The sequence below is a fragment of the Bos indicus genome, chromosome 23 (assembly GCF_029378745.1).
Source record: "Bos indicus isolate NIAB-ARS_2022 breed Sahiwal x Tharparkar chromosome 23, NIAB-ARS_B.indTharparkar_mat_pri_1.0, whole genome shotgun sequence".
NCBI lineage: Eukaryota > Metazoa > Chordata > Mammalia > Artiodactyla > Bovidae > Bos > Bos indicus.
The window spans coordinates 44,820,079-44,844,870 of record NC_091782.1 but is presented as its reverse complement, the minus strand read 5'-3'; the positions used below and the strand labels follow the sequence as shown (position 1 = coordinate 44,844,870).

General features: G+C 42.1%; 1 protein-coding gene across 1 annotated transcript in view; it reads left to right on the top strand.

Moving 5' to 3' along the window:
- The window catches only part of RNF182 (ring finger protein 182), a 49,878-nt gene extending 26,283 nt beyond the window's left edge, over nucleotides 1–23,595 (top strand). Inside the window, exon 2 of the mRNA XM_070778367.1 lies at nucleotides 20,484–23,595. Coding sequence (XP_070634468.1) covers nucleotides 20,703–21,452 — 750 coding nt within the window. The 5' untranslated portion in view covers nucleotides 20,484–20,702 and the 3' untranslated portion in view covers nucleotides 21,453–23,595. The remainder of the gene's footprint in view (nucleotides 1–20,483) is intronic.
- The last annotated feature ends 1,197 nt before the right edge of the window (nucleotides 23,596–24,792 follow it).

Sequence of the window (24,792 nt, the reverse complement as noted above, 5' to 3'; positions counted from 1 at the left end):
ACACGTTTAAAGAGCTCAAATTTAACATTGTCAGAAATGTTGAAATGCTCTCTCCTGGTGAATCAGCCAAAGTTCTCTTCAATCAGTGGACTGTTCCGATGCTCCTTCTCGCTTCCTCTCTCTCTTGTTTTAGCGCTGAGTTCGCTCTGCATTTTCTCTCTGTTGTGGCTGGACTTTCACCCTAAACCCACAGGCTCTGTCTTCCCCTCAGTTATTTGAGGTTCTGTGAGGTCTCCTTTAAGTGTTGGTGTCGCTGCCCTGCTGCTGCTTTTGACACCTCCTTGTCACCCTCTCTTTCCTTGGATTTAGGGGCGACCTTTAGTTTTTCTTCTCATCCTCCTCTTGCTTGCTTCCCTCTCCTCTCTTTTCCCAACCCACCAGCAATGTGCCCGGATCTTGTTTGATCTCACCTCCGCGTTTCTCTCTGACTTGCTTGGGAAGCTCGTGGTTTGCCAGTCTTGGGTTCACGATTTTAATTATCCCCGCTCTGCACATGACTCTAGAGCCCTGTCTCCAACGCTGAGCTCCGATGTTTCTATTTCTATATTTATTGTCAAGGATGAGATGTTTAAACGTTGACTACTTTTTTTTTTTAACAACCGAAGATAAGATCCAAGAGAAGAGAGTATACCGTGTTCCTGAGGTACCTTTCAATGTAGTCCTGTCCCTCTTGAAGTCCCTGGTGGTTGGCTGATCAATGAAACGATCTTGAAGATGGGTTTAAAGCCTTCTGAAACTTGTCTACAGATCCCTCTCCGTTTCCATCTTCGGCTATACCCTGTCTCTGGTCTGGCCCTATATCTGCTGGCTGTCCTTGCTTTAGACTGCTTTATAACATTTCTCTATTTAATATATCTTGCCACACCACCAGTTTCCCTTCTTTCTGGAAAGATTTTCCAGATGAATTCTGACCATCTTCAGATACCAGAAGCTGAACCCCTTTTCTCTGAACCATAAAACTGGTTGTGTGTGTGTGTGTGTGTGTGTGTGTGTGCTTTTGGCAATTCCATGGACTGTAGCCCGCCAGGCTCCTCTGTCCATGGGACTTTTCAGGCAAGGATACTCAAGTGGGTTGCCACTTCCTGCTCCAGGGGATCTTCCCAACCCAGGGATTGAACTCCAGTCTCTTGAGTTTCCTGCATTGGCAGGCGATTCTTTACCACTGAGCCACCGGGGGGGCTCGAGCAGGTGGCTCAGTGGTAAAGAACCTGCCTACCAATGCAGGAGATGAGGGTTCTATCCTTGAGTCAGGAAGATCCCCTGGAGAAGGAAATGGCAACCCACTCCAGTATTCTTGCCTGGAAAATCTCAAGGATGGAGTAGCCTGGCAGGCTACAGTCCATGGGGTTGCAGAAGAGTCTGACATGCTTAAACAACTAAATAACAACACCACAAAATTAGGAGGAATTTTTTTTTTTCATGACTTGAAAACTTCCCCAAACCCATTATTTTCTGCACTGATAAGAAGGGAAGCAATGTTTTATTTTTTATCTTTTGAAGATGTGAGTATTTAGTATGTCTGACACACAACAAAATCATTTAACCCTAATGTGTAATAAATGTAAAACTTTATTTCCTAACAGTGTGCTCCTTTTTCCTATACAAACATCATTTTTATCTCATTAAAAAAACATTGAAGCTCTTTGCTTTATCCTAATCTTCACAGTTGAGTATGTGTCGATCAATAAAGCCACTTTATGTAACTGTTGCAGAGTGACACGTTCATTAAGATTGAGGCTGAAAGGCCTTTTGAGAAAAGCCCTTCAGGGCAAATTCAATAACACTTAATCTAATATTTCTGTTTCTGCTTACCAAGCTTATATTAAGGCAAATAGTAAATGTAGAATTTAGAAAGTGATTTTTTTCCTTTAAAAATCTTTGCCCATTATTAATTGAAGTATTTTGTTCATCGGATTGATCACATTTTACTGAGTCAGACCACAGGTGGGCCTTGGTAAGTACAGATATTCAGGATATGTAGGCATTTCTATTGAAGATGGAGGAGAGAGAATACATTCCTTAGAATTATGGGAAGTGAGCAAAACACTTTTGGGAGAGATGAAAAGGAAAAATATTTTCATTTGTGACTTTGTTTTTACTTTAGAATAATAGTATAGCAAGAATACCTTTCTGGCTTTTACTATATTTATAATTTTGAGAAAGTTGTGAGTTTCGAGACTAGCAGTGGTCATTTTTACTTAGTGTATAAGGAAACATTTAGAGAAAATTTAAAACGCTTTAAGGGCAAAGTATACCTCTTCATGGAGAAGGAAATGGTAACTCACTCCAGTGTTCTTGCCTGGAGAATCTAAGGGATGGAGGTGCCTGGTGGGCTGCCGTCTATGGGGTCGCACAGAGTCAGACACAACTGAAGCGACTTAGCAGCAGCAGCAGCATACCTCTTCAGATTGATGTCCTGATATTTACAGACAAACAATCCTACAGAAGTTGTAATCTCTGATTTTTATTGATGAGTATCTAGGAGCCTAAACCTGAAGCTGACTGTGGATAAATATTTATGAAAATGGGATTTTCAATGATGAAGATAAAAGAATTCATTCATTTGTTCAACATATATTGGAGGCTTTCTAGATGGTATGATTTAAGGGCACCCCACTCCAGTACTCTTGCCTGGAGAATCCTATGCATGGAGGAGCCTGGTGGGCTGCAGTCCATGGGGTCGCTAAGAGTCGGACACGACTGAGCGACTTCACTTTCACTTTTCACCTTCATGCATTGGAGAAGGAAATGGCAACCCACTCCAGTGTTCTTGCCTGGAGAATCCCAGGGACGGGGGAGCCTGGTAGGAGGCCGTCTATGGGGTCGCACAGAGTTGGACACGACTGAAGCGACTTAGCAGCAGCAGCAGCTGCAGCATATCAACCTAAAGCAGGAATGAGTTTGGACTATTCCTGGAACTAGCAAACGGGGATGTGACAGGAAGGTGACATGAGTGGTGAATCCAGACAAGACGGAAGGGAATGTAGAGGCCAGACTGTGCCGTAGGGAGTCTGGACTCTAATCTCTATGTAATGGAAAACTACTCAGTGATGGTGACTGTTTTGCTTAGTATTAATGTGTGAAGTCACTCAGTCATGTCTGACTCTTTGTGACCCCGTGGACTGTAGCCCGCCAGGCTCCTCTGTCCATGGGATTCTCCAGGCAAGAATACTGGAATGGGTTGCCATTTCCTTCTCCAGGGGATCTTCTCAACCCAGGGATCGAACCTGGGTCTCCTGCACTGCAGGCAGACACTTTATCCTCTGAGCCACCAGGGAAACTTAGTATTAATATTCATATATAAAACAATATTTAGAGAAAATATAGAAACCTTAATGACAAAGTATACCTCCTTAGGTTGATGTCTATAAAAATATAATCTAATTTACATTTCTAGAAGTTCATATTTGAGCTGCAAAGAAGATAGTTTGTTGTGGGGCAAAACAGAAGCAGGAAGATTATTTAGGAGACAATATCCTAACAGATAGGCTTTCTAGGTGGTCCTGGTGGTAAAGAATCTGCCTACCAATGCAGGACATGCAGGAAATGTGGGTGTGATCCCTGGGTCGGGAAGATCCCCTGGAGGAGGGCATGGCACCCCACTCCAGTATTCTTGCTGGGAAAATTCCATGGACACAGAGAAGCCTGACAGGCTACATGGGGTGACCACGTAGGTCACCCATGGGGTCCCACCATGGGGTTGCAAAGAGTCAAACACAGCAATTGTAATGGACAAGGTCACACGTGGGTGCAGATGGAAGACTGGAGACACACATTGTGGGCAGAGTTGACTCTTCTCCCTAGTGAGTTGGATGTGAGGAGTGAGACGCGGGGTAGGATGAAGCAGGACTCTTGGGTTGTGACCTGAAAAACAGAGAATGAGAAACTAGCACACATTGTAAAGCAGTTTTATCCCAGTTTACAAGGTAACTAATCATTAATTTAAAAAGCAGAGGAGGGTGGTGCCATTCATTATGATGGAGAAACTGTACTGGGTGTGGTTAGAAGTGAAGATCAAAAACTGGTCTTGGATTGAATTCAGATCTGAAATGTTAGTGAGAAGACAAGGGGCGGGGTCTAGTAGGCGGTCTGTGACTCAGGGGAAAGGTGTGAGCTGTAGACCCAGAGTCAGGGGGGCTGTCAGGTGGCACTTAAAACTGTGGGAGCAGATGCGATGATCAGTGGCTCCAGACCAAGTGCTCGGGTGCCCCAACCTTCAGAGACGTGGTAGAGGAGGAGCTGGCAGAGAACGAGTGGTCCCGAAGAGAACTGGGGAAATGTGGCATCCTGGCAGGGATGAGCAGAGAGGGTTTGGGGAGGAAGGCCGTGGGCAGTGGGTGGAAAACTCTAGAGAGGTGAAACGAGATGAAGGCAGAGAAGGATCCATTTATTACCTTTATAGTCGACTTCTGCCTTCAGAAATCTCATCTTACTTGCTTTTGTATCCTCAACGTCTAGCACATAGCTTGACACATCATAGGCATTGGGTAAATACTTGTTGAATAATTAAATGAAAGAGGTGGTATGAAAAGAGGGCTACATCATGTGTCTATCGGAATTAAAATCCAACTACTGCTCTTTTAAGTATTTTCTGTAGGAATTGAAGATGGCTTTCCTATCAATTACTAATATATTGATTAAAATGTTTTGAAAGTCTTTGATTTTCAGCTATGATTTCGGGCGTATGATTGTGTAGTTTTTTTGACCAGTAGGTATGTTTCCTCTGTTTTCCAAAATAAAGGCAGTTACATTCGTTTGGGAGAAGGAGCATTTGAGTATGTGTGTATGTGTGGTATTAGTTTTATTTGAAATCAGCATTAAAATAATTAACTCATTTCTACCTAAGTTTGAAGTTGTAGAAATGTTGCAAAGCACCTACGTTAGTCTCTTTGATCATGTTATTCTTTCTTGATATAGTTAGAGACTTTTATTCAATTTGGCCAAGGGAAATTATGGGGGAAGGATTAATAGCAAAGAGGTTTGTCTAATGGGAAAGGATTCAGTCACTTTTAACAATGTAATTTGTAGCCTATATTCCTGTTAACACTTGATCTTCTTATATTCTACTTTTGCTTCTTCCAAGTAAAGTAAGATACCAGATAAGCAATCCAAACTTATAAAAGAAAGAATGAAAGAAAGTGTAGTCCCTCAGTCATGTCTGACTCTTTGTGACCCTGTGGACTGTAGCCCACCAGGCTCCTCTGTCCATGGAATTCTCTAGGCAAGAATACTGGAGTGATTGCCATTCCCTTCTCCAGGGGATCTTCCTGACTTAGGGATCAAGCCTGGGTCTCTCACATTGCAGGAAGATTCTTTACCATCTGAGCCACCAGGGAAGCCAAAACTTAATAAGACTTAATAAGACATCTGTTCATGTCCTATACAGACAGAATACTCATTGAAAAAAAAAAAATAAAATTTCCCTTTCAACTCATCAGGTCGTGGAGATTATTAGAATCCTGTAAGTTTGGTAGATAACGTTTTACTTGCTGTGAGTTCTATCTATAGATAGAAAACCTGGGTTGCTTGGTTCAGTGCATATTCTTATAACTGCTACCAGTTTAGAATGCCGAAGTACTTAAAAATATCAGTGGATACATTATTTATAAATTTCTGACAGCATCCGTATAGTATTTACTTATGTAAAATATTTCTACCCGTATGATTTCATTGAATCCTTACAACAACTGCTGAGACAGGTGTTCCTTCTTAGTCCAAGATCAGATAGCCTGTCAGTGTCAGAGCCGAGCCCCACATCTGGGTCTCCTGACTCATTTCAGACTGCCTTCAAGTGATGGCCATGCGTCTGGCTCCCCACAAGTCCTGAGATTGCAGGTGTGGATATACGTAGGGTGAGGAGAACCTGACTTTTCTCCGTCATTGCTGGACATACACACTGGTTTAAGAGAGTTGGCAAATGATGAATCGTTAAATCCCTCCTCCATCTGTATAAACAGTGGCCTCTCATCCAGCAGTTAAAGCCTGGAGCACTCGGTCATTAATTCTGCTGTATTCTAATAAACAGATTATGATTCCCCATCAAATTAAATTGCCTGGTTGTGGAGGAGGGGTAAAGTAAGAGTTTCTGTCTTTGACGGAAGTTTTCTGGAAGTGCTCAGAAGGCTGCCAAGCAACCACTAAGGGTTATTGGTGTTGGAGGTTAAATTCGTTTTAGAGTCGGCTGGTGATCCTTCAAGAATGAGCGTTCGGCATCTACTGAGCCTCTTCTTCCAGAGTTTTCTAAGTTAGAGCCTTTTTTTAATAGCAAGAAGGATTGTTCTTAATGAAAAGGCACAGCAACCGCCCCACCCCCACCAATCTGAGCTTATCATGCTATACAAAAGCTTAAATGTTGTTAATGTTCTCTAAGGGGGCACTATGATCACTGGGACTGAAATCAGCATATTATTGGCAATTTGTAATTATTAACAGTAATGTGAGTTTTTCAGACTCTAACTGGAAGCTAACTTAATGAATCTCTGGATGGAAAGACTGGACATTCTTGAAGGTAGATGCCACATATATGGTATAAGTTTACTTTGAGACTCAAGAGCCATAAATACTAAGATTTGGAGTGTAGGGATTTGTGAATGCGATTTAGCATTATATGGCCAGTATGTGTCATTTTTAGTAGCTGAGCTTAACATCAGTGTCCTGCCTTGGTTATTCACAAAGAAGGATGGTGCTGCAAGTGCTGGCATCTCTCATATTGTTTTTCACTTTTTGGGTGGGGGGTGGGTTAGAGCTATCAGTCAAGAATTTAAGATGTCATAAAAACTGATGATCAAAAACCGAAAATGTTTGAATAATGATGTTCCAGTTTTGCACAAAAAGAAATTAAAGATAGAAGCAAGTCTTTAGCACCATCTCTAAAAACAGGAACCATAGGTAATGTAAGTGACTGCTGCTCAATCTGTATCAGTTTTTTGGTTAGAGAACCCTTTAAAATATACTGTCTACCCATGTAGGAAGCAGTGTTAATACTGTTTATTTTCCAGGATTGGAGGAGGATCCAGGAAATGAGAATTGAGACTTGGCAGTGTTGCTGTTTCATAAGGGGAAAAAATATAACCTGTCCTGTTAATGCCAAATTAAAATGGTTGATGGACTCCGTGAGCATGATTCAGGCTAAATGAAACCAGTATGAGAAATATTGGAAGAAACTAAATTCACCCTGAGACATATAAAGATAATTTATATGGACACTGGAGTGAGACAGAGGACAGAGCCCTGGACAGGCGACAAAATAGCATCACATTTGATGGCTTATTTTTTGAGCTCCCTTTGTTCTTATTTCTTATGTGATCTTGGAAAAAATGCTTATCTTTTGTGTCCATTTACATATCCTTTGGGGCTCCCCAGGTGGTGCTAGTAGTAAAGAACCCACCTGCCAAAACAGGAGACACAAGAGCCAAGGGTTTGATCCCTGGGTCGGGAAGATCCCCTAGAGAAAGGCATGGCAACCCACTTGAGTATTCTTGCCTGGAAAATCCCCATGGACAGAGGAGCCTGGGGGGCTACAGTCCGTGGGGTCACAAAGAGTCTGACACGACAGAAGCAACTTAGCACAGCACAGCATATGTCTATTAAATAGGAATGATGGTGCCCTTCATTATTATGAAGGTTATGTATGTTTCTAAAATTTTTCAGTTTCTTAGAGAAAGTCTCTTAATTAACAGAAGTAATTATAGTAAAAATTATAAAAGTTTATATATAGAGGAAGGTACAGGGGACTTTCTTTTGACCAAGAACTTTCTAACACAAACAAAAATTGCAAGGATCTCTTAGGCAGCTTCAAAGTATTCAAGGAAGTCTTTTAGGTAGGATGATGATAAATGGTGGCTGCCTGCTGTCACTCTGCGAGGTCACAGAGTAGAGACCTCTGTGTCCCCTCATGGAAGTGTAGTCACGTGGGTCCTCCCGTTCCCAGCCAGATCCCAGGGATATAACAGAAATAATGGTTCCATGAACACATGGTTAATGCGGTAGAGTGGCAGCTGGAGACAGACGCCGACCTGACAAAATATAGTAAGAGCACATAAGGAGATTTAAATGCAGCCTAAGAAGACTTCCTAGAGAGGAAAAGCATGATTTTCCCATCAAACATTTCAGTAAATGAATTGAAGGAGATGACAGTCTTCCTGGAGACTTGAATGAAGAGCCAGGTCTCTCAAGTGGAAGAAGCTGAAAGCATAGAACAAAAATATAAAGAAAGGGATCCAAATCACAAGAGAAAATGGATCTAGGAAATATAACATGTGAGTAACAGGAGAGCCAGAGGGAGGAAAAGGACAGATGGAGGAAAGGCAATAATTAAATAAATATAAGAAATAAATTTTCTGAGCTTGAAAATCAAGACTTGTGTCTGTACATTCAAATGGCTCATCAAGTTCCAGGCAAGATTTCTCAATTCTCTGTAATACTGGAAAAGTTCTCGAACTCTTAAGAATACAAAGCAAAACCTTAAAAGCTTCCAGAAAGAGAGAATGAATTACCTACCATTTAAGGATTATCAGAGAAGGCAATGGCACCCCACTCCAGTATTCTTGCCTGGAAAATCCCATGGACGGAGGAGCCTGGTGGGCTACAGTCCATGGGGTCGCAAAGAGTCGGACACGACTGAGCGACTTCACTTTCACTTTTCACTTTCTTGCTTTGGAGAAGGAAATGGCAACCCACTCCAGTGTTCTTACCTGGAGAATCCCAGAGACGGCGGAGCCTGGTGGGCTGCCATCTATGGGGTCGCACAGAGTCGGACACGACTGATGCGACTTAGCAGCAGCAGCAGCAGCAGACTAGCAACACACTTCTCACTGCTGACCCCAGAAGCTAGAGATAGTGGGGTGCCTTCCATAGACCATGGAGACAAAAGTGAAAATCGAATACACAGTCAAGCTACCATCTCTCTGTTAGGGTAAAAGAAATTTACTGTTACGTAAAAATTCAGAGACGTCATCACCCATTTTCTAACAAAAGTACTTAAGAAGAGTATCAAGTGAAAAGCATCTAAACAGAAGTTTAATCAGAAATACTTCAAGGTGAGCAGAGACAATAGCAGAGGAATTTTTTTTTTTAATTTCTAAATTAACCATTGAATTGAAGTGGAAAGGAAAGAGTAAGTTCAAATAGTCTTTACATTAAATGTGAATGAACTGAATTTTCCCATTAAAAATTTGATACTATTAGACTAAATTCAAAAGCAAAACCCAGCTATATGGTATTTTTAAGAAACATTTGAAACAAAGTAATGGAAGTTGAAAAAACAAAAAACAAAAAAACAAAAAAAAACGGTAGACAAAGATCCCAGGTCAATACAGAGAGTCAGAAGAACTAGTAATATTAGGTTTAGTATTTAAGTTATATTTAAGATAAAGGCATACTTAGGATAAGGAAAGAGATTATATAATGATTCTTAAAAAGCACAGTTTATGAAGAAGATGCATAAGCCTGTATATATAAAGAACATAGCCATTAAATCTGTAAAGCAGAGGATTAGAAATGCAGTTATGATGAGACACTTTAGTAAGCCTTTCTCGTTTGTCTCAACCCATCTTAACTTCATGCAGACCTCTAAGATGGAGAAATTGAATAAGTAAAAAAGTTAGATTTAACAGATATGCAAGAACCTTACATCCTTTGAATACAGAATATTTCTTTTCTGGTTTACTTACAAACCTTGATTATATACTTGACCACAAAGAAGACCTTAACAAAGCCAAAGGAAAAGAGATTTTTACAGATCTCATTCTCTGATCATAATCCAGTAAGATTAGAAATGAACAAGAGAAGGTAATAAAAAAGAAACTTTACTTGGAAATTTAAAATCACTCTTTATGGCCTTTGTATCAAAAGAAGAGGCAAAAGTCAATTTACACGATATCTAGAAATCAATAAAGGGGGCATGATTTATTCTAAAAGCTGTGAGGTAGAATGAAAGCTATAGGCAGTGGAAGTTTACAGTCTTGGGATGTGTTCATTATTTAAGAATAGAGACAAAGTGTACCTCATCATGAAATGAGAAAGAAGAATGACAAAACAAACTAAAGTAATCAGAAGGAGACAATAGCAAAAGCTGAAGTTAGTGAAATAAAAAATAATAGAAAGGATAAATACATATGCTAAATTTACATGTGCTAAATTGCCTCAGTCGTGTCCTACGCTATGGACTGTAGAGCCCATGAGGCTCCTCTGTCCCTGGGATCCAGCTGTAAACAGCTGGTTCTTTGAAACATTAAGATAAGACATAAAGATTTGTGTCTGATTAGGAAATGAATAGAGAGTGAAAATTTTACAGACTAGAAATGAGAAAAAGGATATAATCAGAGCTACAGGAGCAATTCAAAGAAGATAACAAACATAACTGCATTTGAGACCTCCCTGGTGGTCCAGTGGCTAGGACTCTGTGCTCCTAATGCCGGGGGCCCAGGATTCATCCCTGGTCAGGGAACGAGATCCCCCATGCTGCAAGCAAGGATCCCGCTGCATGCCACAACAGAAATAAAGGATCCGGCGTGCTGCACCTAAGACCCAGTGCAAACCAACACATAAATAAAAACAAAGATTAAAAAAGATAACTTCATTCAGCTCCAGGACAATAAAATTTCAGAAACCTGAAATGGATTAGTTCCTTGCCAGATATAAATGTCTAAATTTGACTCAGGAAAAAGTAGAAAATTTGAGTAAGACAATAAATACCATAAAAGACATTGGAAAAGTGATTAAAGATCTTCCCTTTAAAAAGGCCGTGGTGGGACTTCCCTCATGGTATAATGAGTGAGAGACGGTCTGCTAATGCAGGGGACACGGATTCGGTCCCTGATTGGGGAAGATCCTACATGCCACGGGCAACCGAGCCCATGCGCCACAACTGCTGAAGCCTGTGCCCCCTAGGGCCCGCGAACCACAGCTAATGAGCCCCTGGGCAGCAACTACTGAAGCCCGAGTGCCCCAGTGCCTTGCTCCACAACGAGAGAAGCCACCACAGTGAGAAGCCTGTGCTCTGCAACTCGAGAAAGCCTGCTTGCAGCAATGAATACCCAGTGTGATCAAAACCAAAAAATAAATAAAAATTATTTTTAAAAAGGCAATGGGATCATATGAAGTTATAGATGAGATTTATGTGTGTGAATGTTTAGTCGCTCAGTCATGTCCGACTCTTTGAGACGCCATGGATTATAGCCCACCAGGCTCGTCTGTCCATGGAATTCTCCAGGCAAGAATACTGGATCGGGTTGCCATGCCCTCCTCTAGGGGATCTTCCCAACCTAGGAACTGAACCCAGGTCCCCTGCATTGCAGGTGGATTCTTTACCGTTTGAGTAGGGTTTATCCCAAGAACAGAAGAGTGGAAATCTTATCAGTGAAATCCTTCACTGGATCAAATTAGGGCTAGAAAACCATATGGTCATATCAGGAGATGCTGAAAAGTGTTTAATAAAATGTGTAGACACAGTAAAAAAATATAAATCAGAAACAGGAAGAATGGAAAGAAACTACGTGAGTATAGTAGTGCCTGGTTGCTCAGTCGAATCTGACTCTGCAGTCCCGTGACTGCAGCCTGCCAGGCTCCTCTGTCTATGGGGATTCTCCAGGCAAGAGTACTGGAGTGGGTTGCCATGCCCTCCTCCAGGGGACGTTCCCAACCCAGGGATCGAACCCAGGTCTCCCTCACTGCACGTGTATTCCTTACCCTTTGAGCCACCAGGGAAGCCCTGCTGTATAAGGCCTAGTACAGTGGACCATTTACCAAAATAAACAGTGTCATCCTAAACAGCAAAACACAAAATTTACAGTAGTGTTACTAATACTTAGTTATTAAGTAACTAAACCTTTCTATCACTTATTTATTTAACAAATGTTTTTTCCAGCATCTCCTTTGGGTCAGGATATTGGTCTGTGTTCTCAGGAATGAATAAAAAAGAGAAAAGGCTGTGATTCATGGAGCTTACATTCTAGTGGGAATTGTTAACTTTGTCTTAGAGTTTGTGGTAAGTTCATTAAAACAAGAAAAATGAAATAACTGGAATAAATACTAGAAAAGACAAGCTAAAACTATCTTTTCCCCCTAGTGATATCAATGTATACCTTGCAAATCCAAGACACCCCCAGTAAATCCTGTAAACATAAGAGAATTTGGTAAGTGGCTAAATTTAAAATAAATAAAATCAAAGCCTCCTTCTTGCCCCAAAATAGCAACAGTCCCTTATAAATGAAGAGTAAGGACAAATTAGAATAGTAGCAAAACCCTAAAAATACTAAAGAATAATTTTAAAAGGCATGAAACATGGAGAAAATGAAAATATATTGAAGAACACAGATCAAGATTGTGAACAAGTGAGAGACCATGTTCTTGGATTGGAAGTCTTAGTATATTTTTTATTGGAGGATAATTGCTTGGAAGTCTTAATATTTATACATTTGATGCGATTCCAATCCCAACAGGTTTTTTTTTCCAATTTGATAAAATGATCTGAAAATTTATAACAGAAGGTTAAGTGCCACTAATAGCCAAGAAAATAATTCCTCCATTGCCTCCCTCCAGACCACTGAAATGTAAGCTCAGGAGAGAAGGGATTTTGCTCGCGGTTGAATCGTCAGCACCTACAATTGTGTCTGGAACATACAAGACACTTAATAAATAGTTGAATGAATTAATAAAGGAGACTTCCTCAAGGAGACATAACTTACCAGGTATCAAAACATACTAAAAAGCCATGATACTCAAGTTACTATGGTCGAGACAGATGGCTAAACAAATAGATCAATGCAATATAGTAGAACATCGGAAATAGATCTCGGAACGCATGAGATTTTAATACATGTCAAGCAGATGCAGAAGGCCAACAAATTAGACTTGGCTTAGCAGATAAGAATCTGCCTGGAATGCAGGAGACACTGGTTCCATCCCTGGGTCGGGAAGATCCCCTGGAGAAGGAAATGACAACCCATTCCAGTATTCTTACCTGGGAAATCCCGTGGACAGAGGAGCCTGGTGGGTTACAGTCCCTGGGGCTGCAAAAGAGTCGGACCCAACTTTGCGACTAAACAACAATAACGTGAAGACAGAATTCAGAGAAGAACAAATCCTGGAGGCCAACAAATGAGAAGACAGTCTTGCTCAAATCATGACATATCACCCCTCAGGCTGGCAAAAATTACATCAATATCATCTATTGCTGTTAGGGGAGAAGAGCTCTCACATTACTGAGTTTTGAAGTCTGTGTGACAGTCTTTTTAGAAGACAATCCAGCAGCATGTGTGTGGAGTAACATCTGTTTTACCCAGGAATTCCACTCCTTGTTCTCTTAAAAAAATGAAATGCTGTATGCATGGGTGTGTATTCCAAGATTGTGTTCTACAGTAATGTTAGTGTGGAGGACAAAATGGAGATACATGAATGCTTATCAGGGGAGGAATGGTGGGCTATATTACATTCATCCCAATGGTGAAATGTTATACAGCCGTTAAAAAGGAATTTGGGGCTGTATTGGTTGAATTGAGAGATTTTAAAAGTGAGTCTTTAGTGGGAAAAACAAGATGCAGAAAACTGGATATAGTATAATAGTTAGGAAAAATAATGGAAAAAACTGTGCTTATAGTGTCTTTCCAATTATATGTACATGGATAGATAATATGCACGTTGGAATATATATGGAAGAAAACATGCTGCTGCTAAGTTGCTTCAGTCATGTCCGACTCTGCAACCCCATAGATGGCAGCCCACCAGGCTCCACTGTCCCTGGGATCCTCCAGGCAAGAATACTGGAGTGGGTTGCCATTTCCTTCTCCAATGCATGAAAGTGAAAAGTGAAAGTGAAGTCGCTCAGCAGTGTCAGACTCTTTTTGACCCCATGGACTGCAGCCCACCAGGCTCCTCCATCCATGGGATTTTCCAGGCAAGAGTACTGGAGTGGGGTGCCATTGCCTTCTCCTGGAAGAAAACATAGCAGGTAGTTAATATGGGTTATTGGAGGGAAGGGAGTGCCTTTCAGGCTGATACCAGTGAAGGGAAGTGAAGAGGAGAAATTAACCAAATAAAAAGGGAACACATAGAGAGACCACTAATAAATAAACAATATGTATGATGACTTTTCCAACAAAGGTCCGTGTAGTCAAGGCTGTGGTTTTTCCAGTGGTCATGTATGGATGTGAGGGTTGGACTGTGAAGAAAGCTGGGCGCCGAAGAATTGATGCTTTTGAACTATGGTGTTGGAGAAGACTCTTGAGAGTCCCTTGGACTGCAAGGAGATCCAACCAGTCCATCCTAAAGGTGATCAGTCCTGGGTGTCCATTGGAAGGACTGATGTTGAAGCTGAAACTCCAGTACTTTGGCCACCTGATGCGAAGAGCTGACTCCTTGGAAAAGACCCTGATGCTGGGAAAGATTGAAGACAAGAGGAGAAGGGGACAACAGAGGATGAGATGGTTGGATGGCAGCACTGACTCGATGGGCATGGGTTTGTGTGGACTCCAGAAGTTGGTGATGGACAGGGAGGCCTGGCGTGCTGCAGTTCATGGGGTCGCAAAGAGTTGGACACGACTGAGCTGAAACTGAACTGAAAATGATGCCTTTGGGGGCTTCCCAAGTGGCTCAGTTGTAAAGAGCCTGCCTGCCAACGCAGGAGACACAGGAGACATGGGTTCAATCCCTGGGTGGGAAGATCCTCTGGAGGAAGAAATGGCAACCCACTTTAGTATTCTTGCCTGGAGAATCCCATGGACAGAGGGCCTGGCGGGCTACAACCCATAGGGTCTCAAGGAATCGGACACTACTGAGCACACACACACAGGCGATAATGTTTGTATGCTTTTGTATATAAATTTGTGTGTGTGTGCATGCAGGCGTGCACATGTACACACATGTGCAAATGAAACTTTTAAAGAATTCCTATTGGCTTTGGCTTGTTTTACTCAATTATTTATTTATAATTTCTGTAGTACTAAGCAGAAGCCTAGATATAAATACACAGTAAATTCTCTAAGTTAAATGCAGCATGGTAATTATATCCTGGCTCTTTGTGTTGTGAGTAGCAGAAATCCTACCAAAAAATCTAACATGAGCAAAAATGGGGATTTACTGACTCACGTGCGCCTCACACAAGATTAGGTTCAGAAGCTCAGTTCAGCTTTCATGAAAAGTCTTTTGCTTTTACCTGCATCTCTGCCTTCCTTTACTTCTCTCTCTCTCTCTCTCTCTCTCTCTCTTTTTGGCCCATCTTCTGCTTCTCTCCCTCTTGATGGCATGACAGTTCCCCGGTACATTTATTTTTGGTCTGTCCTCCCTTCCCTGGCCTTCAGTACGTTTCTTCTTTCCTCCAAGCTTTACATTGAAAAAGGCTCAGGAGGTGCTGTGACAGGGCTGGTTTGAGTCGCATGCCCACCTAGACTGTGGGCCCTGTGAGCACGGGGTTTGTGGAGTCCTGGGGTGAGGCAGGCCGGGGTCACGGATCCCAGCTTGGGAGAGAAGGGAGGCAGTGTGGCATTGTCCACATCACAGAATCTGAGTGAGGGGAAGGCTTCCCCAAAGAAGCCGTGGCAGGTGGGAAGGAGCAGTGTGGTCTAAAGGAAAAAAAAAAGATCCTGGGTGGGTGGACAACAGATGTCCCCTGGAGGGACTTTGGTTCGAAATACAAGCCAAGTTTGCATCTTTAATAGCAAAGACTTGAGTAGTGGAAACAGTGGGTTTGAGTCAAGTAGTAACCACCACATACTTTTTGTTCAGTCGCTCAGTTGTGTCTGATCTTTGTGACCCCACGGACTGCAGCATGCCAGGCTTCCCTGTCCTTCACTATGTCCCAGAGTTTGCTCAAACTCATGTCCATTAAATTGATGATGCCATCCAACCATCTTATCTTCTGTCATCCCTTTCTCTTTCTGCCTTCAATATTTCCCAGCATCAGGGTCTTTTCCAATGAGTCGGCTCTTTGCATCAGGTGGCAAGAGCATTGGAGCTCCAGCTTCAGTATTAGTCCTTCCCGTGAATATTCAGAATTGATTTCCTTTAGGATTGACTGGTTTTATCTCCTTGCTGTGCAAGGGACTCTCAAGAGTCTTCTCCAGCACCACAGTTCGAAGGCATCAATTCTTTGGCTCTCAACCTTCTTTATGGTCCAAATTTCACATCCGTACATAACTACTGGAAAAACCGCAGCTTTAACTATATGGACCTTAACACATTTAGGGCAATGAAAATATTTAGTCCTTTGTCTAAAAGCTCAAGTTAATTTATAAGAATTATAGTAGGTGATTATCTCTTTGTATGTACTTACACTAGATAATCTATAAAAGGATTAAAGACTTAAGTGGCTAATGAGGAATATCAGCTTCAGATATTTGAATAGATATTTTTCTAGGAAAAGAAAATCTACCTTTTGTATTTATTTTCCCTCCAGCTTTATTGAGATGTAATTGGTACACAATATTATGTAAGTTCAAAGTTCACAGTGTGATGATTTGATACTCGGATGTACTGCAAAGTGATTAACAGGACGAGGTACAACATCACTCACCTCACGTAACCACACGTATTTGTTTTTGAGGCAGTTTAGCATGCCGGATTCTTTGCCGTGTCTGGTGAAACATACATTTAGTTTTTCTCATCAAGTAATGCTCCAGATTTGCTCACTTTAAAGACTCCATCCTTTTTAATATTGATTTATAGCGATGCTTGGATATTTACGTGATAAATAAATGACTGGCATCTCAATTTTGTGGGGAAAAAAAAAATGAATGAACTTACAGATCACAGAGGAAAAAAGTTGATCCAAAGTATCCATGGACAGAAAACTCTGGGCTATCCAAGTAGCAAATGTATTTAGCCATGGACTTAAAAAACAAAACAAAACAAAACACTTTTTACTCTGAAAGTAACGCCAGTACAGAAAAACGTGCTGCCCGATGGTGTAGGACGACAGGGACGCTCACAGGTGCCGCCCGTGTCAAGCCTCTCAGCCCACACCCAGGTGTATCTGCTGTCCTGACTTTCATGCTAATCACTTCCTGGCTTGGCTTCTTGGTTTTACCACTTATACTTGCATCCCTACCACGGCTTACCTTTGCCTGTTTTTTGAGCTTTCTAAAAATGGAGTCATACACCGTGTGCTCTCCGGGGTCTAGTTTCTTTCATTCAGCATTTGAATTGAGGCCCACAGTTGTGGAGTGAATGCAGGGTGGGAATGAGCTGCAGTGTCCAACTTCTGGATGATCACATTAACAACTCCCACTAATTGTAACCCTATAAAGTTACAGATTTTAGGCTATTACTTGAGTACTTAGGGGGACCTTAGAATTAAAATGAGACACATGAAGTATTTAAGTATCCTAGAGCTTGGTACCCCATCCTCCCAAGAGGAACAGACACTGCCCTGTTTATGCCATTCCAGAAAGAAAGCCCTTGTGGTGGCTGCATTTCCTGGGATGTGACCCGAGCTCAAGGCTGTCAGCCAGTCCTGCCCAGAAGTGCCACTTTCAGAGCCTGGAGTTGATGAAGTATTTCAAGCTAATAGAGTGGGTTTTCTAGAAAACTCCTTAGAGATAAAGTAGGTACCTTTTTGATTGGATATTTAAACATTTAGTATTTTTATTTTTGCACGTTACCAAGAAGCCCCTGTATGAATTTTTAGAACGTTATGATCATAACACTCTAAACATGTTCATAGGAATGAAGAGTGGTTCTGTGAAAAAGGTAAGCTTTATTTAAAATAATAGCTCAGTATTGGTTCAGTGAGGCTTCCCTGATAGCTCACTTGGTAAAGAATCTGCCTGCAACTCAGGAGACCCCAGTTCGATTCCTGGGTCAGGAAGATCCGCTGGAGAAGCAAATGGCTACCCACTCTAGTATTCTGGCCTGGAGAATTCCACGGACTGTATAGTCCATGGGGTCACAAAGAGTTGGACCTGACTGAGCGACTTTCAGACACACATTGGCTCAGTGAATAACTTATGTTCCCAGAATTAGGAAATAAAAATTGTGCTGGCTCAACATATTAATGGAACTTTCCTGCTGCTCCTTTAATGGTAGGAAGCTTGGGTACAGAAAGTATTACAGTAACCAGCTGACTATCAGATGTTGACAATGTAATGTATTCTTATACACACACACAGCCTTTAAATTTTTTTCATTTCCCTCAGTTTTATTGAGATTCAATTTACATACAGCATTATAGGGGCTTCCCTGGTAGCTCAGCTGGTAAAGAATCTGCCTGCAATGTGGGAGACCTGGGTTTGATCCCTGGGTTGGGAAGATCCCCTGGAGGAGGGCATGGCAACCCACTCCAGTATTCTTGCCTGGAGAATCCCGTGGACAGAGGAGGCTGCCGGGATATAGTCCATGGGATCCCAACAGATGTCACTTACATATATATTGTGAAATGATCACAATAAGTTCTATATATTCTTTTTTGCATGTCAGTGTAGTTACAGAGAAATTAGCTTTAATAGCAGTTTTGAAATACACGCATTCATATACAGTGTAAAGTGAAGTGATGTGAAAGTCGCTCAGTCATGTCCGACTCTTTGTGACCCCATGGACTGTAGCCCACCAGGCTCCTCTGTCCATGGAGCTCTCCAGACAAGAACACTGGAGTGGGTTGCAATAGTAAACTCTATTAAAAAAAACTCTACCTATACTTATTGGCTGATGCCAGAGGTAAGAGCCTAACTTATTGATTGTCTTCCTTTTCCCACCAAGAGTACATCTTACCATGCTAGCCATTACCCTATACATTCTTGTACTATATTGAGTCAGTTTAAAATTAACTAAGGTCATAATTTAAAAGGAACATAATACATATTCACAAACCAGTTAATCATGATTTCAAAAACCATCCAAGTTTACCTGCACACTGGCTTTTCTCTGTTAAGGCAGTAGGGTCCATGGCAAATTTAAAATGCTGGCATAGTTGCATTCTACTTCTCAGAACTCTTATGACCGCCCTCTGCTGTTATTTCCTTGGGGGTCTTCTCAGAAATTCAAATACATTCTGATATTTTTCCAAGCAAAATATAACTTAAGACAAATCTTTGCGCGTGCCTGTGTGCTAAGTCGCTCAGTTGTGGATCTTAGCGATCCTGTGGATCATAGCCCACCAGTCTCCTCTGTCCATGGGATTCTCCAGGCAAGAACACTGGAGTGGGTTGCCATGCCCTCCTCCAGGGGATCTTCCTGACCCAGGTATCGAACCCATGTCTCTCAAGTCTCCTGCATTGGCAGGCAGATTCTTTTCCCCTAGCGCCACCTGGGAAGCCCAGGACAAATCTACTAGCCCCGAATCACATATATTAAAGCTAAAAATTATTTGGAGATTTCTCACATTGCTGCTCCCTCTTTTAGTCCTAATAATTGAGAATGGACTGTTTATGTGACATCAGTCTTCAGCCATTTGTCCAAAGTCAGCAGTAATATCAACCATCATGCTTTCTGTTCACCATAGAGAGAGTTTACATGAGCTAAAGTAGGCAAGTGGCTGGAGTTTGAGTACTTTTTGATAGCCATGCATGCATGATTCTTCATGTTTTGAGACATAACTGCACGTGTGTTCTGTGTTTAAACACTCTTGGCTCAGATGCTGAAGTGCCTGCCTGCAATGCAGGAGACCTGGGTTCGATCCCTGGGTTGGGAAGATCCCCTGGAGAAGGAAATGGCAGCCCACTCCAGTATTCTTGCCTGGAAAATCCCACAGACAGAAGAGACTGGTAGGTGACTGTCCATGGGGTCGCAAAGAGTCAGACACGACTAACAACTCCATTTCTGTGTTTTCTTCTCTGTCTTGGCAATTAGACTTGACTTGGATATAATGCTTATTTTAGGTGTCATGTGCTTCACTCTTCTTTGAGTGAATGTATGTGTACAGCCATGGTTTGCAAGACTAGTATTGAAACAGAAAGTTTGAAATTGAATAGTCAAATAAGGAAGACACTTGTAACAGATTTCTTTACACTGGGAAGGTAAGAATAGTCTGCTGTATTTAAATACACTCTCATCTGTATAAATTACTTTCTGAAAACACGTTTTCAACATCTATCCTTAAGTTTTCCCTCCTTTAGTGTGTTCTGAAGCACTATTGGGGTTATTTAGACAATCGGAGTTTATTACCAATGGGCCTCTAAAAGAGTTAATTTATACTGAATGGAGTTTAACTGCAAATGTATCTATTTCTGGTAAGTGTCCCATTCTGTCTTCAAAAAGGCCGAATTTGTACAATTTCAGAGAGAAAAATCTCTCTATTGAGCTGAACACACAGTGCTCTGCAGTGTACTTCACACCACTAAGATTCTTAATGCCTTCTTTACTATCATATCTGTGGACTGAAAAAAGCTAAGCATGGAGATAATGCTTTCCTATATCCTGGAGGCAGAAACGCGTGAAAAGATGCTGGGGATTTAACCTTTCAAGTCTGCCACTTCTAATCGCTGGAAGCTCAGAAAATTCCGTAAAGCACTTTTCAGCGAACCGCTCACCATATTAGAATCTCTTTTCCTTTGCAGACCCCTCTCGTGGCTTTTGTCAATATGCTGTTTGAGACAGAGAGCGATACGCAGAAACTGAAAATGCCCGGCCGATTTCTGTCCCTCCTTTTCCTGCCTGTGTGCATCTCTGCCTGATTTGGATGATGTGATAATTCAGAGAGAAGGCACCGTCCAAGCCTTCCTTTTGCGGGACCCGTCCAGCCCGTCCGGCCCAGGACGGGAGGCACAGAGCCCGGGATGGCCAGTCAGCTGCCAGAGGAGGCAGCCGAGTCTCAGGTCTCAGACGAGCTGGAGTGTAAGATCTGCTACAACCGGTACAACCTGAAACAGAGGAAGCCCAAGGTGCTGGGGTGCTGCCACCGCGTGTGTGCCAAATGCCTGTGCAAGATCATCAACTTCGGGGACTCCCCGCACGGCGTCATCGTCTGCCCTTTCTGCAGGTTCGAGACGTGCCTACCGGATGACGAAGTCAGCAGCCTGCCCGACGACAACAACATCCTGCTGAACCTGACCTGTGGCGGCGGCAAAGGCAAGAAGTGCCTGCCCGAGAACCCCACCGAGCTCTTGCTGACCCCCAAGCGGCTGGCCTCGCTGGTCAGCCCTTCCCACGCATCCTCCAACTGCCTGGTCATCACCATCATGGAGGTGCAGCGGGAGAGCTCGCCCTCGCTCAGCTCCACGCCTGTGGTCGAGTTCTACCGGCCCTCCAGCTTCGACTCGGTGACCACCGCCGTGTCGCACAACTGGACCATGTGGAACTGCACGTCCCTGGTCTTTCAGACGTCCATCCGGGTGCTGGTGTGGTTGCTGGGCTTGCTGTACTTCAGCTCCCTGCCCTTGGGCATCTACTTACTGGTCTCCAAGAAGGTCACACTGGGGGTTGTCTTCGTCAGCCTGGTCCCCTCCAGCCTCGTCATCCTGATGGTGTATGGCTTCTGCCAGTGTGTCTGCCACGAATTCCTAGACTGTCTGGCACCGTCCTCTTAAGCGAGACTGGCGCGCCGAGAAGTCAGACACCTCTTGCCACGTGTCAAGTTAGGTCACTTAGCCTTTGTTTTCTATCACAGTCTCTGTGATCGGTGCCCATGGTGTGAACAGAGCCACTGGGCATATGTCTGTGGTCTGTTTTCCATCCAGATATTGACTCGGTGGTTTTCCTGTACGCTGGAAGTAACATGTTCATTTCTACTTACGTGTTAGCAAAAAAGAGACAGGGATCAGCTCAGCCTTCTAGCGCTTTGCTACTGAGTCTTCCCAGAGACAGGGCAGCCGCCACTCAGGGCTGCTAGACGGACCCCGGGGCCCGACGTGTTGTGCTGTGGCGGCTGGAGTCTTTGTGGACTGTCAGGCATGAACTGGTGCCTCTTCTCATCATCTTAGCCTGGGATGGAGGGTAGACCCAGGAGGGGGGCAGCCCCAGGGCATACCCATCTGCACAGTGCACACCCCTGCCCCTGGCCCACGGTTGGCACTTCCCTGGATCCTCTCCAGCTCAGGTGCTGGTCCCTCCGTGCATGGTACTTGCCAAGAGGAACCCGGCCTCTTGCGTGGTTTCAGCTATATGCCTGTTTTGTCACATTACTATAGAGAGCTTAAAACGCCGGGAAATTGGCATCAGTAAACCTCAAAGCAGAATGTGGCCACTCGTTTGGGACACACACCCTTTTTTTTTCCTCCATGTTTATTTTCTGCTCTCCAGCTTTCTCTGAAATTCTGTCAGAGCAGTTCATGGAGATCCAATTTGAGCTTTTCCTTAAAGCATTTTAGTTTAGTTTCTTCTTTTTTTTTAAAACCACATTGTTCATTCAGCACCATCCTTTATCCTGGATGGGGTTCCATTTAAATTAGTTGCTATATGTGGATTTCGATTATTTTTTCCCCGTTTCATTTTAAATTCTACTATGGACTCACTTAACTTAATCCTGTAACAATTTGGCGTAAATTGTGGCAGTGGAAACCCAGGCCCAGTTCAGGAGCTGTTCCAGCTCATGGTTTGATGTGCCGAGAACCTAAGTATTTTGCTGTGTTCTGTTGAGCTGTACCCAAATATAATGGTTTAGGCTTATGTGCAGTAGCTCAGGCAAAAGGATGGGCAAGAGAGATGTCAAGCTGATGCCCTTCAAGGGAGTATATAACAAAATGGAAGGGCAGAGTGCAATCTCCCATGTTGCCATCCCTGTTAAGTCCCTTTTAGAATGGATTCAAGTTCTCATGAAGTTTATTTCAAATAAAAGCATAATCTTATATGACTTGAGTTAATGAACTTCTTTTCGTGAGGTAGGGGACATTGAATGTATATATTTACGAGAAGAAATTGGGTAACAGATTTTAGGTTTGAGGGAATAGAATGCCCACAGAAAGTAGGCAAAAAAAAAAAAAAGGTTTTTTAGCCTAAAACTCATTACTGATGATAAATGTTTAAATACTTATAACTCTTAGAAAAGGGCATTACTAAGGCTACTTTACGTATTTGTGACGAAACATTTGTTGGGTGAAAGACAGTGGACCAGTTCCAATCTGTTTATTCAGGAAAAATCGATACTTTTCTAGAACAGTAGTTTTTAATTCTGTAACTGTTAACTTGGAGACTATGTATGCCCAGGGTAAATATGACGGGAAAGTATGTGTGGGATGTGGCCCAGTGAATTTAAGCCCCAATATAGCTATATACTTATAATTTCCCGAAATCTAGTTTAGATGGCATTGTGAATGCAATTTCCAAATATCCATTTGTACTTAGAGTAAATGTCATGTTTAGGAGGTGTTTTGTGGTTTGGATTTATATGTTTATGAGGTTTTTAAAAAAGGCTTGCTTTGCCTGAAATGTAACATCAGATGGCCTGGTGCGTTATCAGGGGCGCACGCTCTAGGGAGCTCTGGTTGTGGGCGCCGTGCGTTCTGCTATTTGTGCCAGGCCCGCTGTGCTCGCTTTGTGTCTCTGTAATGTGGTAGTCTTCGTTTCTTTTCTTTTTTTTCCCAGTTGCCAGTAAGTTAATTTGGTGTTAACCAGTTTTAAATGTATGACAACAAAAAACCTTTTCATGATGTTGGATGAAAAAAGGACAGTGCTTCAATCCTTTATTTATTGTGGTGATGTTTTATTTGTCCATTAAATTGTTATTGTTTCCAAGCTAGATGTTTGATTTTTTTCTGACTGATGGTTGAAATTCAATTATTTTGGACTTCTTTTAACATTAGATAATTGCAAACTTGAGCTTTCAAACACATTGATTAAGCTAATGCCTTTATTATACAAATAAAGATTCTAGAACTTTCTGACAAAGCTGATCTACTCTATTATAAAAGACCTTTGTGCTTTTTTTTTTTTTTTAAAGGAAAAGGACAAAAGTAGGAAAGATGAAATAAAAACATTGTCTTTATAATAAAATTTTTTGGTTTTAATGTGCTTGATTTGTTTTCCAGACTGCCTAGCTGCTGAGCAAAACAGAATCCATTTTGGTTGGGAATTCACTAACCTTGTGTGATCAGTACAAGTTTAAAAAATTTACCTGATATTTAAATATGACCAGTGTTAGGCAAGGTCATGGTAATTTGGGAATGTCACAGTTTTATGCTTATGATTCTTAGTAAATTGGCACCATATGTTAATCTAGAGTCATGGCTTCATTCATTTCCGAATCTCTACGTAAATGAGGAAAGAATCAGATTAAGGGAAACAGTTACCTGTGCTTGTCATAACTTAAGAATGTTAATTTATGCTTATCTGCTGAGAGACCCACTGAGAGTCATCAACAGTCAACCTTTTGTTATATTTGTTTTTGCTCTCTCTCCCCTAAGAATATAAAGTCCATGGAATTCTCCAGGCCAGAATACTGGGGTGGGTTAGCCTTTCCCTTCTCCAGGGGATCTTCCCAACCCAGAGATCGAACACAGGTCTCTTGCATTGTGGCAGATTCTTTACCAGTTGAGCCACAGTGGAAGCCCAAGAATACTGGAGTGGATAGCCTATCCCTTCTCCAGCAGATCTTCCCAACCCAGGAATTGAACCGGGGTCTCCTGCATTGCAGGTGGATTCTTTACCAACTGAGCTATCAGGGAAGCCTCAAGAATAAGGGACATACTTTAATTTGACTAAAATATCATTATTGTATCTAAAACACTTAAAAATACTTTTCTAATATCATTTAATACGCAGCCTCCTCAAATTTTTCTATTTGTTCCCAAAATACCTTTCATCATTTGAAACACAAATTACAAACCAGAATCCCATCAAGCTCCACACGTTGCACTCAGTTGTTGTGTATCTTATTCTCTTTTATTCTGGAACAGTCCCCCACCTTGTTTTCCTGTGACATTGACTCAAAAA